The sequence below is a fragment of the Oncorhynchus keta genome, chromosome 5 (genome assembly GCF_023373465.1).
Source record: "Oncorhynchus keta strain PuntledgeMale-10-30-2019 chromosome 5, Oket_V2, whole genome shotgun sequence".
In the NCBI taxonomy this organism is placed as follows: domain Eukaryota; kingdom Metazoa; phylum Chordata; class Actinopteri; order Salmoniformes; family Salmonidae; genus Oncorhynchus; species Oncorhynchus keta.
The window spans coordinates 29,083,366-29,102,829 of NC_068425.1; the positions used below are offsets into that span (position 1 = coordinate 29,083,366).

Genomic DNA, 19,464 nt, shown 5'->3' on the forward strand with positions numbered 1-19,464 from the left:
TATAGTATTATAAGCTTACATACAGTACACTAGTACTGTATATTAGGACACCTACACCTGTGTATTTCTGTGTTTGTATATAATATAATAATAATATATATAATAATAAGTTTTGGCATATGTTATCTGAATGTCGATAGCAGATAGCAATCTGATAGTGTGGGACAGATGGTAATCAAGCAGATAGATTTCAATAGTCTGCATAACATGTGATTACAATGAGCTCCACAGCACAGTAAGAGGAAAGAGCCCCATGTTAAGACAGTTAATCACAGTAAAACTCACAGGGATGAAGGAGGACACCTCTGTCAGTTGATCAAAAGAAGCTTGCAATTATATTGTTCATTATTTTCTTCATATGTCTACACATCATACTGTAATGGACAGTAGATCTTACAAGAATGCGCATTAATAAAGAGTTGGACATATTTAAATATCCGCACTACAACAGGTTATAGGCCTATTGCAGAACGAAGCACTTGTCCATACATTTTCCTGTTAAGAAATACAACTTCTGAGAGGACATGAAGGAGGTACAATCAGCTGACATAGACCTCTCCCTCTCAGCAGTCTTTAAGCAGACTAGCAGGACAACATAAGGCAACAGGGGCAGGCGGGGGGGGCAAGAGAATCACATTGGACTGATTTGTTTGTGGATTGGATGGAAAACATGAAGAGTAGTACACATCCAGGATATGTCTATTGTTCAGGGGACTGTAGCAGACCTGGGTTCAAATACTATTTAAAATCCTTCAAATACTTTGAACGTTTGCTTTAGCCTGCATGGACTGCCAGGTGGGTGAGATATACACAGTTGGGAATTTTCTATTGGTTCCATTGCAATAGGCAAGCTCAATCAAGCAAAGCTAAAGTATTTGAAAGGATTTGAAATAGTATTTAAACCCATGGCTAGACTGTAGTTAGTGTACCAAGGGGGACGAGAGGGATGGCTATGATGTTTAAAACATTTACCTAAGACTGAACATTTAATAGCACATCCAAAAAGAAAGAAAACAGGGATGGAATTTCCAGAATGTTAGCATAAGATATCATGTTGATAGTGTTGAATACATCATATCAGAAATGTATATAATTCCTAGGAGTTATTTCGTACAGGTAGTCATTGAAGGAGACTGCTTACAATTGCCAGATGCTGGATTTCTTCTTCTCAGTAAGGGAAGGGTTTTCTCTGGAGGCTCTGGTAAGACAACACAACATGGCATCATGTTAAAGGGACTGTTCAGCACAATTACTTACGACATTGGTTAGTTTAACCAAACCAAAGTGTTGATTGCAGTCACTCCTTGTCCATAAAAAGCCTTCTAAGTAAAGAGATATTTAGATAACTATGTCCTTTCCCTGAACTATCCCTTCAACTCATTCATTTCAATTGGTAGAGCAAGGATAGAGCAGACGGATGCTTTCAGAGTGGAGTCTCAGAGTGGAGTCTCAGAGTGGAGTCTCAGAGTGGAGCTTAAAGAGTGTATATGAAAGGGGTTGTGGAGAACGAAACCCTTCACTAGGCAACATAGTATTATGTTTCATTCTATTTATTAACATTTGATCTCCAAAAATGTTTATTTACTTTTGAACATTCTGGAAGTTTGGTGTTCTGAAACAATGAACGTTGACGTCACTCTGGGAACCAGTTATAAAGCAACTGTTGCATATTACTATAGCAGAGGCCATGGAAACAACTGGAGAAAAGATGAATATGTTGTATCCATAGTCCTTTGCCTATTCCTTCATGTAGGTATCTGATTCTAGAAAAAAATATATATATATATATATATATTGAGCCTCTCTCTCTTGTTAGCTGGCTGGCTATGGCTATCCAACATTGGAACTCTTTCATGTCAAGGTAAGCTTTTGTTTTAATAAATGTATTGCCACGGGGCTCACCAGTGTAACTGCTAAACTGCTTACTGGCTGTACACCGTAATGCATGATTGTAGCAGGTTTACTAACACATTAGTTCTGGTAGATATGTTGACTATGACATTAGCTAACATGGTGACAACAATGTAGGCTTGGTGTAGTGGTTAGCGATCATTTGCGCCTGGGCACAGACAGCTGTTGTGTTGTGCAATGAAGTCCACAAGCGAAGGGAAAAGGTGAGACGAGGAGAGAACGTGGATGTGAGAAGGAATCATACAACAAGCAAAGTGATTATGCTGTTTGTATGTGGCTTCTATGAAAGCGAACTGTGTTTGCAGGTGATCAGGGGTGTATTCATTCTGCCGATTCTGTTGAAAAACAAATCTTAAACGGAAGCAAGCGGGAAAAAATGGGGAATGTGAATGACATTTATCCAATATGCTGTAATAGAAATAAGGCCATGCTCATTAAAAATTGTCCTCCCTGATCTTAAATGGCACCGACCGCCACTGACTCAAGTGTATGGCAGTGGCCTAGTTTCAAGTCTAGCATTCAGATTAAGAGGAAAGTCCTCTTAAAATGTGGAGATATAATTGACCAAATTGTTTAATTGGCCATATTGTTTAAAAATACATGATTAGCTGAGGGATTGCATTGTATACTGGCTCTATTCGATTCCCTTCAATCCTACTCTCTCCTCTCCTCCTCCTCACCTGATCATCTCTGTCCACCTAACAGCCTCCTGTAATTCCATCAGTCTCTCCTTGTACTGGTTCCTCTCCATGAGGACTCTAGCCATCTCTACCCTGGTGAACCTCTTCCTCTGGGCTGTAGGAACGTCACTCTGGAACACCAGAGAGAGAGGGTGTTTTTAATTGGTCGGACATACAACGCACCAATCACAGTAACAAGCTGAATTTTAAGGAAGGTACATTTAACAGTGATTACAATATAGAAAAGGGCACCATTATAGGACATGAAGAGGTACAGTCACATTATACAGGACAATGTTATACATATGGTAAGAGGCACTCACATCCTCTTCCTCGTTTGGCTTCCCTTTCACCTCCTCCATCTCCACACGCACTCTGGAAAAACAGAATAATTGGTTCAATCAGGTTCATCAACAATATGCTATGCCATGTGTTCATGTTGACGGTTTACTCTTGGTGACTTCCCTAAAAACAGTCTTATAATTGGGGTGGCCATATTAATATGGTGTGTTGCTGTTGTCAAATCAAATCTGATTTGTCACATGCCCTGAATACAACAGGTGTAGAACGTACATGATCAGTAGTGTGTAGTGTGTGTTGTTGTTGTTGTTCACCCACTTCTTGAGCTCCTCCTCCAGCTCTCTGTTCTTCTCCTCCAGGTGTTTCCTGGTCTGTGTCACAGCGTCTAGTTCCCCCTGCAACACATCCTTCTCACACGACAGCTCATCCACCCGCGCTATCAGGTCATTCTTCACCACATTCAGAGCGTTCCTACAGGAAACAAGGGGGGAAAGGAATGAATGTGACACCTTACAACACTGCATGCAAGCTGTTTGTGTTATGTTGTGCTTCCAGTATACAGTCCGGTATAGTGGAATCTACAAAGCTAAATACATCTAAATATGGAATAGACTTTAGACCAGTTTAAAAGATGAATAACATTTTAATAACTTTGGGGGGTATACATTGAACAAAAATATAAATGCAACATGTAAAGTGTTAGTCCCATGTTTCATGAGCTGAAATAAAAGATCCCAGAAACAAAAAGCTTCTTTCTCTAAAATGTTTGTGCTGAAATTTGTTTACATCCCTGTTAGTGAGCATTTCTCCTTTGCCAAGATTATCCATCCACCTGACAGGTGTGGCATTTCAATAAGCTGATTACACACCTTGTGGTGGGGACAATAAAAGGCCACTCTAAAATGTAATTTTTTGTCACACAACACAATGCCATAGATGTCTCAAATTGAGGGAACGTGCAATTGCCACGCTGACTACAGGAATGTCCACCAGAGCTGTTGCCAGAGAATTTCCTGTTCATTTCTCTACCATAAGCCACACAGTCGCAGACCATGTGTATGGCATCGCGTGGGCGAGCGGTTTGCTGATGTCGACGTTGTGAACAGAGTGCTCCACGGTGGCGGTGGGGTTATGGTATGGGCAGATAACATGATGAGATATTGAGGCCCATTGTCGTGCCATTCATCTGCCGCCATCACCTCACGTTCCAGCATGATAATGCACGGCCCCGTGTCTCAAGGATCTGTACACAATTCCTGGAAGCTGAAAACGTCCCAGTTCTTCTATGGCCTGCATACTCACCAGACATGTCACCCCTTGAGCATGTTTGGGATGCTCTAGATCGATGTGTAGGACAGCATGTTCCAGTTCCCGCCAATATCCAGAAACTTCGCACAACCATTGAAGAGTGGGACAACATTCCCCAGGCCACAATCAACAGCCTGATCAGCTTTATGTGAAGGAGATGTGTCACGCTGCATGAGGCAAATGGTGGTCACACCAGATACTGACTGGTTTTCTGATCTACACCCCTACATTTTCTTTAAGGTATCTGTGACCAACGGATGCATTTCTGTATTCCCAGTCATGTGAAATCCATAGATTAGGACCTAATGAATTTATGGAACTGTAAATCAAATCCTTGAAATTGTTGCATGTTGCGTTTATATTTTTGTTGAGTATAAACGTCAAATAAATCTAAAACTACACCCATCTCAGTGTGTTTTTCTTACTTTGTCTCCATTAGTTGTGTGTTCTCCGTGATCAGGTTCTCAACCTCACGACCCATACCTGTAAACAAGGAGCAACACCAGCCAGGGGAGAAATGACCTCGTTTTCTGCTTTGTGTTCATACAACTGGAGTTTACAGAACAGCATGTGTAGAAGGTCTGGATAGATTCTATTATGTATCAAATAGTTCTTAATCAACTATGTTTTTAAAATCTTCATCCAAAATAAATCAATATTTATGGAGGTGCATTTACTTCAATGGATGAACACATCGTCACATTGACTGACTTTAATATTCATATAGATATAATAAAGAATCAGTCCATTCAGGGTGTTAAATACCTCATAGTGAGATATTTCTATGAAGTACAAAACAGGGACAACCCCAACAGCCACCACACAGAACATGTTACATGTCGCAACAGAGTAGGATGGAGCGAGCGGGTGAGGTCTTACCGAGCAAGCTAAGGTCTGAGAAAACCATGCAATCCAAGTCAGGCAAGAAAACGAGAGAGAGGTGGAGAGAGTGAGACATGAGGTATGTATGAGAAACACAACGGAGGAATGAGAGCTAAGGTACTCCTAACAGGCTAGTGGGGAAAGGAATGAGAGCTAGGGTACTCCTAACAGGCTAGTGGGGAAAGGAATGAGAGCTAGGGTTCTCCTAACATGCTAGTGGGGAAAGGAATGAGAGCTAGGGTACTCCTAACAGGCTAGTGGAGAAAGGAATGAGAGCTAGGGTACTCCTAACATGCTAGTGGGGAAAGGAATGAGAGCTAGGGTACTCCTAACAGGCTAGTGGAGAAAGGAATGAGAGCTAGGGTACTCCTAACATGCTAGTGGGGAAAGGAATGAGAGCTAGGGTACTCCTAACATGCTAGTGGGGAAAGGAATGAGAGCTAGGGTACTCCTAACAGGCTAGTGGAGAAAGGAATGAGAGCTAGGGTACTCCTAACATGCTAGTGGGGAAAGGAATGAGAGCTAGGGTACTCCTAACATGCTAGTGGGGAAAGGAATGAGAGCTAGGGTACTCCTAACAGGCTAGTGGGGAAAGGAATGAGAGCTAGGGTACTCCTAACATGCTAGTGGGGAAAGGAATGAGAGCTAGGGTACTCCTAACATGCTAGTGGGGAAAGGAATGAGAGCTAGGGTACTCCTAACATGCTAGTGGGGAAAGGAATGAGAGCTAGGGTACTCCTAACATGCTAGTGGGGAAAGGAATGAGAGCTAGGGTACTCCTAACAGGCTAGTGGGGAAAGGAATGAGAGCTAGGGTACTCCTAACAGGCTAGTGGGGAAAGGAATGAGAGCTAGGGTACTCCTAACAGGCTAGTGGGGAAAGGAATGAGAGCTAGGGTACTCCTAACATGCTAGTGGGGAAAGGAATGAGAGCTAGGGTACTCCTAACATGCTAGTGGGGAAAGGAATGAGAGCTAGGGTACTCCTAACATGCTAGTGGGGAAAGGAATGAGAGCTAGGGTACTCCTAAGAGGCTAGTGGGGAAAGGAATGAGAGCTAGGGTTCTCCTAAGAGGCTAGTGGGGAAAGGAATGAGAGCTAGGGTACTCCTAACATGCTAGAGGGGAAAGGAATGAGAGCTAGGGTACTCCTAACATGCTAGTGGGGAAAGGAATGAGAGCTAAGGTACTCCTAACAGGCTAGTGGGGAAAGGAATGAGAGCTAGGGTACTCCTAACAGGCTAGTGGGGAAAGGAATGAGAGCTAGGGTACTCCTAACAGGCTAGTGGGGAAAGGAATGAGAGCTAGGGTACTCCTAACAGGCTAGTGGGGAAAGGAATGAGAGCTAGGGTACTCCTAACAGGCTAGTGGGGAAAGGAATGAGAGCTAGGGTACTCCTAACATGCTAGAGGGGAAAGGAATGAGAACTAGGGTACTCCTAACAGGCTAGTGGGGAAAGGAATGAGAGCTAGGGTACTCCTAACAGGCTAGTGGGGGAAAGGAATGAGAGCTAGGGTACTCCTAACAGGCTAGTGGGGAAAGGAATGAGAACTAGGGTACTCCTAAGAGGCTAGTGGGGAAAGGAATGAGAGCTAGGGTACTCCTAACAGGCTAGTGGGGAAAGGAATGAGAGCTAGGGTCCTCCTAACAGGCTAGTGGGGAAAGGAATGAGAGCTAGGGTACTCCTAACATGCTAGTGGGGAAAGGAATGAGAGCTAGGGTACTCCTAACAGGCTAGTGGGGAAAGGAATGAGAGCTAGGGTACTCCTAACAGGCTAGTGGGGAAAGGAATGAGAGCTAGGGTACTCCTAACAGGCTAGTGGGGAAAGGAATGAGAGCTAGGGTACTCCTAACAGGCTAGTGGGGAAAGGAATGAGAGCTAGGGTACTCCTAACAGGCTAGTGGGGAAAGGAATGAGAGCTAGGGTACTCCTAACATGCTAGAGGGGAAAGGAATGAGAACTAGGGTACTCCTAACAGGCTAGTGGGGAAAGGAATGAGAGCTAGGGTACTCCTAACAGGCTAGTGGGGAAAGGAATGAGAGCTAGGGTACTCCTAACAGGCTAGTGGGGAAAGGAATGAGAACTAGGGTACTCCTAAGAGGCTAGTGGGGAAAGGAATGAGAGCTAGGGTACTCCTAACAGGCTAGTGGGGAAAGGAATGAGAGCTAGGGTACTCCTAACAGGCTAGTGGGGAAAGGAATGAGAGCTAGGGTACTCCTAACATGCTAGTGGGGAAAGGAATGAGAGCTAGGGTACTCCTAACAGGCTAGTGGGGAAAGGAATGAGAGCTAGGGTACTCCTAACAGGCTAGTGGGGAAAGGAATGAGAGCTAGGGTACTCCTAACAGCCTAGTGGGGAAAGGAATGAGAGCTAGGGTACTCCTAACAGGCTAGTGGGGAAAGGAATGAGAACTAGGGTACTCCTAACAGGCTAGTGGGGAAAGGAATGAGAGCTGGGGTACTCCTAACAGGCTAGTGGGGAAAGGAATGAGTTACAGTTCTAGGGTAGAGAGACAGTTGGGAAAGCTAGAGAAGCTATAAAAACAAACACACAGACTAAAACTATTTCAGCTGTATAGTAAAAAATGTGTTATTAAAGCTGTACGATGAGTTATTCTTCATGCTTATGGTGCATGTTAGACAGAAATCAGTATAACCAAAGCAGTTATATGAAGAACAAACATTTTCCAAATGCATTTAGCCCTTCTAACAGTTTTCATATGTCTGGTTTCATCTTGTGATCAACTTTTGTTTCCACTGTAATGCTAGCGAGGAGCGGGGGTCAAATGCAGGTCAAGGCAGTAGTAGTAGAGCAATGAGCTGTAGATATGAGGTGGTGAGAGGCCGAATGTAGAGCAGGCCAAATGTAGAGCAGGGATGGGCAACTGGTCCTGAAGGGCCACAGTGTATACAGGCAGGCTTTTGTTCCTGAAAAACTAGCCATGGTTTTCCAATATAGACCATGTTTGCTTTAATTAAGTCAGGTGTGTTAGGGTGGAGCAAAATCCTGCACCCACAACTGCAGATACCCATCCCTGGAATAGAGTTTTTCTCTGAGGGCATAGAGAGAGATATCAGAGGAGAAATAACAAAGGAGAGGTTTTGAGGTCATAATACACACCAGAGTACTCCACTGGGGTTAGGGACAAGAGCCAGAGGAGAGGACACAACGAGGAGAGAGAAAGGCGGGTTAGACACTGATGGAGCTAACAGCAGAGAATGACTTTCAACTTATACAAGCAGAATTTCTAAATCCACTTTAGCTTTGTTTTTACCTAACAGCAACGGTTATTTCACTTCAGTGCAACAGCCAGCGTGTATTAGTGAGCTGAATGTAGTAAAATAGTGTCAGTTTATTGTCTAACTCAGTGGCCTGCTACTATAGTAATGCATGAGTTAGCATGCATTGAACACAGAAGCAGGAACCACGTAGGGAGGTCACCTGGGTAAACAACACACTCAGACACTCACAAGGGGTTAACACAAGTCATCCCAAAACTAGTTCAACTCCATCTGTCAAAAGACATTCCAAAACTAGTTTCACTTCATCTGTCAAGAGACATATTCTAAAGATACACTTTTAAATGAATCCAATTGTTGAACTTTGTAGTTGACAGTGTCACACAGTTTGTTTGTCCATTTTTTAAAATAGATAAATCTTCCCAAAAGTTGCTGTAATGCTGGGGGAAAATGAATACTATTTCTTGAAGGTGTCAGGCTTAATTTAGTTCTTACAGAATAGCTTATTTAGAAACAGATCCTTGTGTTGTAATTCATTATCATAACGTTACTACAATGTTACTACAACATTACTAAAATAGCCACATATTGTTAAAGGTGTTATATTTCATTACCATAGAGTCACTAGTGTTATAACAATGTTACTACAATCCTAAACACTACACATCCTTGGAGGTGTTTTGCTGCTATAGGAAAGAGGTCCTTCCCTCGCTTACCCAGCAGGTCGGCCCCCTCGTCCACGTCTCCGATGACGTCCCCTATGCCTGCAGACGACAGCTCCGCAAACAGAGAGTCTGTGTTGCGGTCAAACGCCATGTTCTCAATGCCAATGCCTCCTTTGGTCGGGGTGCTGCATAGTGGAGGGATTAGCAGTTAGCATTTAGCACATTGTACAGGAGTAAAACCCAATGTATTTCAAGGTCTAAATTGTCGTCTCAATTTGTCAATGAAAGAGAGGATTTATCCCAAGTTGACTATATGGTCATGGTTTTGTAGGGGTTACCTGGATGCTTTGTATCCACTGAGGTCCATGTCCAGTTCAGGGGTGGACTCAATGATGTCATGCACCTCTGAGCTATCCTCGTTCTCTGGCAAACCTACAGGACACATATAATATGGAATAGAATCAAATCTAAGAGACCTTCATTATGTGCTATTAGATCATCAAGAATGGATACAAAGACAAGTCTCTCTGTCATCTACCATTAAAATACTTGTCGTGAGGATTTAGTTGTAGTATCGTGAGTAACATTTCATACCCACTGATATTGACCTGTTCCCCAGTGCCGCCAGCAACTCCATGCTCTTACTGTTTGGCCCCTCCCCCTCCATGGCGACGTCCGAGGCCGTGGTGGACATGGGAGTGACCGACTTTGGGCCAAGGTCCGACAGCTCGTCCTGCAACCACAACCGATAGGGTCATCATAGAGGTCATAGAGAGGTCAAGAGTCAAAGGTTAACCCTAACCCTGACCTTGACCCATTTTCCTGAACTAGGGCCCAGAGTTTTTCATGGTACGGTCATGTGCGGAGGAAAAACTCCTGCCTCTAGTGCTAGGTAAAGTAGAGACAGAACAGGAACTAAGGAACACAGGGACGTCACCATGGTAACAGGTCCGACAGGGGAGACACCACAACACCACAGCTCAGCCTGGCTTAAAGCAATCACACTGGAGCTGGGGACAAAACTAAACAAGCACTAGTTACAGACATTGAGGATACAAGTAGTACAGACAGAAACCCATCTCCCGTGATCCATCAACTTCCATTAAAAATGTATTCTATTATGAGTCAGTTAAGAACAAATTCTTATTTACAATGACGGCCTACACCGGCCAAACCCGGACAATGCTGGGCCAATTGTGTGCCGCCCATTGGGACTCCCAATCACAGCTGGATGTAATTCAGCCTGGATTCAAACCAGGAGCTGTAGTGACGCCTCTTGCACTGAGATGCAGTGCCTTAGACTACTGTGCGACTCGGGAGTAAAAATGTTTCATTTTAATATATAACATTTCTTAAAGGTATTTATTTGAAGTGATGGCTTTTTCATTGGGCTCTGAAAACTGAAATTGGTATCCATTATTCTGTACAATAATCAAATATGAATTTGATGGTAGATGATCTATTTTGTGTAGTTTGAGCTCAGGACCAGGAACATGTTGACTGGGACAAGGAAGGGTAGAACACAGTCAACAGCTAATACACACTAATTCACACTTCACATCAGATCACAGGGTTCACATGGACTTCACAAGAGGTCAGAGGTCAACACAGAACATAAACCAATCATGGGCCCAGTGGAGGGTGCCATTCCTTCACTGAGAGACAACAACACAGAACACACACACAACTCAAAGGTCATCTCATAACAGAAACAAACACAAGATTCACTATGAATGACAACACAATAATAAGTGAACTAATCTCCAATGTTAAGTCTACATAGAGTACAATAAGATAGAAAAGTACAGAGTGGAGTTCTACTGTGTAAAACTACAAAGAGTGTTATAACTACGAAGACTGTTATTTAACTACGGAGAGTGTTATGCTAAAACTGTGAGATAACAACATACTGTGAGACAATTTGCTTCCAAGTTCACGTGAAAACAATGAAATGGAGCTAGGACAGCAACAGCTTGTGTAAGAAGTACAGCTAGTACCATGCAGCTTGGCAAAACACGACAACATAGAAGCTGAATGGAACCACGCCTTCCCCACTCTACAGACCACTGACTGATCAAAACAGCTCATTTTAGGGGAGGAACTAAATGGAGGTGATCATGGACTGTTCCTTTAGCTCACTGAGGAGGATCTATCTAGGATTTGAAGGGAAACCTGACATGGTTGCATTGGGCTCAGGCGGTCTGTGAAGTGAGGGATTTTGAATAATGCGCAAAGAGATGCTGCTTGCTCTGAAAAAATGAATCAGCACAATGAAGACAACTACTAAAGCCCACACACACACACACAACATGGGGTCTCCATGGCATGTACAAGCGGGTTGCAGTGACGCTTTTCTTCTCCACCACCACAGAGACAACTACCTTGCAGTCGTCTGGGAGAGAATTCCCCCAAGAGATCTGCAGCGTACTGTAACCATCCCTTTTCCCTGGGGGGTCGTCTGCATCCAACTGCTTGGGAAGAGAGATACAATGAAGAGGCGCATTTCTGCAGAAGCACTGAGGCAACACACACTGCCAAGCGTGTGTGTGTGTGTGAGTGTGTGTGAGTATCGGTCTACATTGCTCACAGCTGGTGATGGCTGGCTGAAAGTCAAGGTTATTAGATTCAACATGTGGGAGGTTTTGAGGCGACCCACTAGCCCAGTGACTACCATCTCACCACAGCTGACTGAAGCCTATGAAGTCCAGTCACTGAACCATACAGAAGAACTCTACTTACATAGTCAGAGTATTATTGTGTCAATGAAATTTAGGGTTTGAGTTACTCACATAGTGACTCTTTGGGTTGAACGCTTATGAGGTCGCCCTTATTTATGGGAGAACCCAAAAACCCTGAACACACTCGAATTACAAACTAAATCTGAAAATACATATGTTCACATCCTTCATTGGTGGCTGCAATCTCCCTTTTCTATGTTATTCTGTATGGGTAAGAGACGGGTTATTGCAATGAATGATTCCGATACCATTCTAAAAGTCCAGGCATCAGAAGCAGTGGTAATCTGGTTGAAATGGCACACAGCATTTGGTTAATGGCTGCGAGACATATGTTTGCTGTTTGAATTGACAGCTGGACGAGAGCAGTGCTTAATCAATAGTAGTGAGTGACCGATGGCATTTGTTAATGATCTCAGAGCAGTTCATCTGAAGAGAATACATGTCAGAAAACTATGGTCATGTCAACATGGGGTTTGCACATAACCCCCAACTTGTTCTTATGACATAATTTCAACCGGCTTTGAGTGCTGGGACTGAGTATTTCTAGCCTATATAAAGAAAACCAATACAGTCTAAGAGATACCACTGTCACTACACTTACAGATCAACAATAGACGATTCCAAAAAGAAAAAGCTATTTCTAGGTAGGCCACGCCATAAAATGTTGTGTAGTAGAACATTTTGACAATCAATACAACTACTCATTTACAAAGAGTCAAAACATCCAATCACGTGCCGGCCTGCGCTCTCTCTCCCCCAGGGATTGGGTGCCTGCCAGCAGCCTCTATCCCAGAATGTACCACGGCACAGACCGTCTACCCCTCGTCACGGAGACCATGCCCCACTTCTGAAAGAAGCGGAGTAGCAGCCGAAATAACACAGGCACCCTTAGGGTATCATCATCACTGAAGAGAAAAACAGATATGTGTACAGACTCCATGCAGTAATATTCAAAGTGGTGATGCTTATTCCTACCGCTTATGTAAAGGACCTGCAAAGCCCCGTTCAGGACGGTACAATAACACACTGTAAGTCTTTGTGACTGTGGGTCTGTGGGGGAGAGTGACGGCATTTGGTATACTACTGAGAATCTCATCCAACGCCAGAGAGCCATGATGTCATTATGTTACCATCTGACAGACATCTAACAGCATGAGGACAAATGACTAAATAAGGAGCATTCTATCCTGCTAAGTTATGCATATTCATGAAGTTGGCCCTCTCTGAAACATGCAGGAGGGGAGGGCGGTTGTATGAATACACAGAAACCCCTGCCAGATCCTTCTAGAAGACATCACAGAGGGGTGCCGACTCTCTCCCCTCTAAGAGCCCTTTCCAAAGGCCTCTTCATAGACATGCTAAGCGTGCCTAGTCCAAAGCCCTGTACTCTAAGCACATGAGGGGGAGGAAACAATAGGAGGCAGCCACTTTAGACTATTGAGGTGCACCCTTGCTCTCTCACACTGTGCATTAGTCCAAACCCCCCCTTCTTGCAGAAAAAAGGCATTTCAAATGTATTTCAACAGGGCCCTATAGCCTCACCCAGGCAGAAATAAACAGACTCAGGTTTATTCAAATGTATCTGATCATTAAAATAGACAGTTTAATTCGCCCCCTTTTTTTCTAGGCTGTGTCAATCACATCTCTGTGTGTCTATTATCGAGCCATCCCCATTTCCCACCTTGAGGCTGGCATTGGAGCGCGGATGTTCCAGGTCGTTGAACCTCCAGGCCTCTGCACCCGGCGTCTCAGACCTGGCCTGGAGGTCAGGGGTCAGAACTGCCCCCCCTCCTGACATGGGGAAGACACCCAGAGACATGGGACGCTCTTTCCTAGAGAGACAGAAGAGGAAGAGGGTCAGTCAGTATCAAAAGGTTGGCTGGTCCTCATTAAAGTCCCATAGATTACTTCACTATTCCCTTTCTGTTTACAAAGCTCTACTAAACAAATGAGGTGAATCCGCCTTCAGTTTCGATTTTTTGAATAACCTGCAGAACTCCCAGTGTCCTGAATCCCTCGTTCCGCTAAGGCAGTTTAGGAGTCTAATGTTGAATTTGTGAAATAGGAATTGCATTTGTCTTGATTAAATGTCAACATTTACTCAGATGTTGAAGTTGTAGTTTTTTTAAATTGTAATCTGTAGTTTTTATAAATGTTTTATTGGAATGTTAATGTTTGGTCTCAATGAGCTCCCCTGGTTAAATAAAACATTTAAAAATATATACTTTTAGAATGTTCCATGTCATTAAATTACACCTGCTAACAGATGATCACAATGATCTACAGGTAACTGACAAAATAAAGGAAACACCAACATAAAGTGTCTTAATAGGGTGTTGGGCCACAACGAGAACAGCTTCACTGTGCCGTGACATAGATTCTACAAGTGTCTGGAACTATATTGGAAGGATGTGACACCATTCTACCACAAGAAATTCCATCATTTGTTGTCTTGTTGATGGTGGAGGAAATGCTGTCTCAGGCGCCGCTTCAGAATCTCCCATAAGCAGTGGTGGAAAAAGTACTCAATTCTCATACTTGAGGAAAAGTAAAGATACTTTAATAGAAAACCACTCAAGTGAAAGTCACCCAGTAAAATATTACTTGAGTAAAAGACTAAAAGTATTTGGTTTTAAATATACTTAAGTATCAAAAGTAAATGTAGTTGCTAAAATATACTTAAGTGTCAAAAGTAAATGTACAAATAATTTTAAAAATCCTTATATTAAGCAAATCAAACAGCACAATTGTCTTGTTTTTTTATTCACAGATAGCCAGGGTCACACTCCAACACTCTGACATCATTACAAACAAAGCATGTGTGTTTAGTGAGTCCGCCAGATCAGAGGCAGTAGGGATGACCAGGGATGTTCTCTTGATAAGTGTGCGAATTGGACCATTTTCTGTCCTACTAAGCATTCAAAATGTAAGGAGTACTTTGAGTGTCAGGGAAAATGTTTGGAGTAAAAAGAACATAATATTCTTTAGGAATGTAGTGAAGTAAAAGTACATCACCGGGGACAAGCTTCCTGCCGTCCAGGAGCTCTATACCAGTAGGTGTCAGAGAAAGGCCCTAAAAATGACCAAAGACTCCAGCCACCCTAGTCATAGACTGTTCTCTCTGCTACCACACGGCAAGCGGTACCGGAGCGCCAAGTCTAGAACCAAGAGGCTTCTAAACAGCTTCTACCCCCAAGCCATAAGACTCCTGAACAACTAATCAAATGGCTACCCAGACTCTTTGCATTGTCCCCCCTTCTACTCTGCTGCTACTCTGTTATTATCTATGCATAGTCACTTTAATAACTCTACCTACATGTACATATTACCTCAATTACCTCGACACTGGTGCCCCCGCACATTGACTCTGTACTGGTACCCCCTGTATATAGCCCTGCTATTGTTATTTACTGCTGCTCTTAGCTCTTACTTTTTTGGGGGGGGGTATTTTCTGAAAACTTCATTGTTGATTAAGGGCTTGTAAGAAAGCATTTCACTGTAAGGTCTACTACACCTGTTGTATTCTGCGCATGTGACTAATACAATTTTATTTTATTTGAAAAGTTGTAAAAAATATGAATAGTAAAGCACAGATACCAAAAAATGACTTAAGTAGCACTTTATTGTATTTTTACTTAAGTACTTTTTCATGCTCATCAACTCTGTCTCTCGAGTTGCGCAGCAGTCTAAGGAACTGCATCTCAGTGTAATAGGTATCACTACAGTCCCTGGTTTGAATCCAGGCTGTATCACATCAGGCCGTGATTGGGTGTCCCATACGGCAGTGCACAATTGGCCCAGTGTTGACCGGGGTAGGCCGTCATTATAAATAACAATTTGATCTTAACTGACTTGCCTAGTTAAATAAAGGTTACAAGTCAAATAATCAAACCACTCATCCCCTGTGGATGGGGGACATTGTCATCCAATGGGGGCATAGCCATGGTAGCCAAAATAATGGCCTGCCCAGAATATTTAGCATGATGGGATGTTAATTCCTTAATTATCTCAGGAAACAGACCCGTGTGGAAGTACCTGTTTTCAATAGACTTTGTACCCTCATTTAATCAAGTGTTTCAATTATTTTGGCAGTTACCTGTATAACACCAAGCCTTACCTGACTCTGCCCACAGTTCCAGAGTCTGAAGTCTCTACTACACTCATATGGTGGAGCTTGATCCTCTCTACATGCTCCATGTAGTTATGTATCATCTGTAATGGACAGAACAGACAGGTTAGTTCTACATGCTCCATGTAGTTATGTATCATCTGTAATGGACAGAACAGACAGGTTAGTTCTACATGCTCCATGTAGTTATGTATCATCTGTAATGGACAGAACAGACAGGTTAGTTCTACATGCTCCGTGTAGTTATGGATCATCTGTAATGGACAGAACAGACAGGTTAGTTCTACATGCTCCATGTAGTTATGTATCATCTGTAATGGACAGAACAGACAGGTTAGTTCTACATGCTCCATGTAGTTATGTATCATCTGTAATGGACAGAACAGACAGGTTAGTTCTACATGCTCCGTGTAGTTATGGATCATCTGTAATGGACAGAACAGACAGGTTAGTTCTACATGCTGTGTTGTTATGGATCATCTGTAATGGACAGAACAGACAGGTTAGTTCTACATGCTCCATGTAGTTATGTATCATCTGTAATGGACAGAACAGACAGGTTAGTTCTACATGCTCCATGTAGTTATGGATCATCTGTAATGGACAGAACAGACAGGTTAGTTCTACATGCTCTATGTAGTTATGGATCATCTGTAATGGACAGAACAGACAGGTTAATTCTACATGCTCCATGTAGTTATGGATAATCTGTAATGGACAGAACAGACAGGTTAGTTCTACATGCTCCATGTAGTTATGTATCATCTATAATGGACAGAACAGACAGGTTAGTTATACATACTCCGTGTAGTTATGTATCATCTGTAATGGACAGAACAGACAGGTTAGTTCTACATGCTCTGTGTAGTTATGGATCATCTGTAATGGACAGAACAGACAGGTTAGTTCTACATGCTCCGTGTAGTTATGTATCATCTGTAATGGACAGAACAGACAGGTTAGTTCTACATGCTCCGTGTAGTTATGGATCATCTGTAATGGACAGAACAGACAGGTTAGTTCTACATGCTCCATGTAGTTATGGATCATCTGTAATGGACAGAACAGACAGGTTAGTTCTACATGCTCCATGTAGTTATGGATCATCTGTAATGGACAGAACAGACAGGTTAGTTCTACATGCTCCATGTAGTTATGTATCATCTGTAATGGACAGAACAGACAGGTTAGTTCTACATGCTCCATGTAGTTATGGATCATATGTAATGGACAGAACAGACAGGTTAGTTCTACATGCTCCATGTAGTTATGGATCATCTGTAATGGACAGAACAGACAGGTTAGTTCTACATGCTCCATGTAGTTATGGATCATCTGTAATGGACAGAACAGACAGGTTAGTTCTACATGCTCCATGTAGTTATGGATCATCTGTAATGGACAGAACAGACAGGTTAGTTCTACATGCTCCATGTAGTTATGGATCATCTGTAATGGACAGAACAGACAGGTTAGTTCTACATGCTCCATGTAGTTATGGATCATCTGTAATGGACAGAACAGACAGGTTAGTTCTACATGCTCCATGTAGTTATGGATCATCTGTAATGGACAGAACAGACAGGTTAGTTCTACATGCTCCATGTAGTTATGGATCATCTGTAATGGACAGAACAGACAGGTTAGTTCTACATGCTCCATGTAGTTATGGATCATCTGTAATGGACAGAACAGACAGGTTAGTTCTACATGCTCCATGTAGTTATGGATCATCTGTAATGGACAGAACAGACAGGTTAGTTCTACATGCTCCATGTAGTTATGGATCATCTGTAATGGACAGAACAGACAGGTTAGTTCTACATGCTCCATGTAGTTATGGATCATCTGTAATGGACAGAACAGACAGGTTAGTTTTACTTTTGGTACTTAAAATCTTACTCTTAGGAAAACAATACAGATAGGAAGAGTTCCCTATTTTCTCCCTTTTCTCTCTCTCTCTCTCTCTCTCTCTCTCTCTCTCTCTCTCTCTCTCTCTCTCTCTCTCTCTCTCTCTCTCTCTCTCTCTCTCTCTCTTTACCTCTGTGTGTCTTTGATGGAGTGAGTTGAACTCCTTCTTCAGCTCAGACTCTCGCTCTTCCATCCTGCCGACTGAAGGAGAAGAGAAGAAAGAATATCAGTCAGACAGTCAGTCAGTCAGATTATCAGTTTGTCAGACAGACAGTCAGTCAGTCAGATTATCAGTTTGTCAGACAGTCAGTCAGTCAGATTATTAATTTGTCAGACACAGTCTGTCAGATTATCAGTTTGTCAGACAGTCAGTCAGTCAGATGATCAGTTTGTCAGACAGTCAGTCAGTCAGATTATCAGTTTGTCAGACAGACAAAACAGTCAGTCAGTCAGATTATCAGTTTGTCAGACAGTCAGTCAGTCAGTCAGATGATCAATTTGTCAGACAGACAGTCAGTCAGATGATCCGTTTTTCAGACAGACAGGACAGTCAGTCAGTTAGTCTTTTCCAACGCCAGTCTAGTCAGCTGTTAAATGAGTAGCTGTTCTTATAAGGAAACACACAGACACAGAGGCTAACCAATGAGTCATTAGTAACACCATATTGTGACAAAAGGTAAAGCTTCAATGACCTCACAAATGGAACTGCTTTGAACTGAGATAAAATACTTTCATATTCTTGTGTTTCCAGAGAGACGACTGTGTCTGTTATCAACGCTGTTATAGCCACTACAGCCTGCCCACATTATCAACATCTATTGAAAGCAGCACAACAAGGAAAGATGTGGGACAAGCTATACTCTACTCCCTGTAATGACAATGATCTGCCACAAGGTGTCCTCGGTTCAACGGTAATAAGATATCAGACACTAGACTGTTGTGTGACGCCAATGGGGCGGGGAACTCACAGCACAGAGGAAGTGATCTCCCTCAAATGATTTTAAATAGGCCCGATTTAAGAGGTGACAAAAACCCCTAATCCTCCCATTAGTCTGTCTGGTTTAGCCTAAACCTGGCGTAGAGCAGCACAACAGCCGGAGAACAGCACAGGGATACTATCAATTACACTGGCATTAACACTCTTCAAACGCTGCTGGGACACTGGGATAATGTTTGAATTGAAAATACTGCTGTGAGGTTATGGTAAAGTTTGAATTGAAAATGCCATGACTATTCTAGAGGGAATCTGTGTCTGTTCCTGATGTGAAAGGAAAATAATAACTTCATGTGATGAATTGATATGTGCTGTTGATGTATACTGATCAAACAGAGCATCTCCACTCTGTGTCTAGATGAAACAGAGCATCTCCACTCTGTGTCTAGATGAAACAGAGCATCTCCACTGTGTCTAGATGAAACAGAGCATCTCCACTCTGTGTCTAGATGAAACAGAGCATCTCCACTCTGTGTCTAGATGAAACAGAGCATCTCCAGAGCATCTCCACTCTGTGTCTAGATGAAACAGAGCACTCTCCACTCTGTGTCTCCATCTCTGTGTCTAGATGAAACAGAGCATCTCCACTCTGTGTCTAGATCAAACAGAGCATCTCCACTCTGTGTCTAGATGAAACAGAGCATCTCCACTCTGTGTCTAGATGAAACAGAGCATCTCCACTCTGTGTCTAGATGAAACAGAGCATCTC

General features: G+C 42.8%; 1 protein-coding gene across 1 annotated transcript in view; it reads right to left on the reverse strand.

Moving 5' to 3' along the window:
• The window catches only part of spag9a (sperm associated antigen 9a), a 66,133-nt gene that overhangs the window by 19,596 nt on the left and 27,073 nt on the right, over nt 1-19,464 (reverse strand). Inside the window, exons 3-15 of the mRNA XM_052520015.1 lie at nt 17,892-17,962; nt 15,839-15,933; nt 13,403-13,553; nt 11,365-11,451; nt 9,578-9,716; nt 9,322-9,415; nt 9,035-9,168; nt 8,200-8,211; nt 4,625-4,682; nt 3,210-3,362; nt 2,915-2,966; nt 2,592-2,722; nt 1,142-1,198 (exon numbers count right to left, since the gene is read on the reverse strand). Coding sequence (XP_052375975.1) covers nt 1,142-1,198; nt 2,592-2,722; nt 2,915-2,966; nt 3,210-3,362; nt 4,625-4,682; nt 8,200-8,211; nt 9,035-9,168; nt 9,322-9,415; nt 9,578-9,716; nt 11,365-11,451; nt 13,403-13,553; nt 15,839-15,933; nt 17,892-17,962 — 1,234 coding nt within the window. The remainder of the gene's footprint in view (nt 1-1,141; nt 1,199-2,591; nt 2,723-2,914; nt 2,967-3,209; nt 3,363-4,624; nt 4,683-8,199; nt 8,212-9,034; nt 9,169-9,321; nt 9,416-9,577; nt 9,717-11,364; nt 11,452-13,402; nt 13,554-15,838; nt 15,934-17,891; nt 17,963-19,464) is intronic.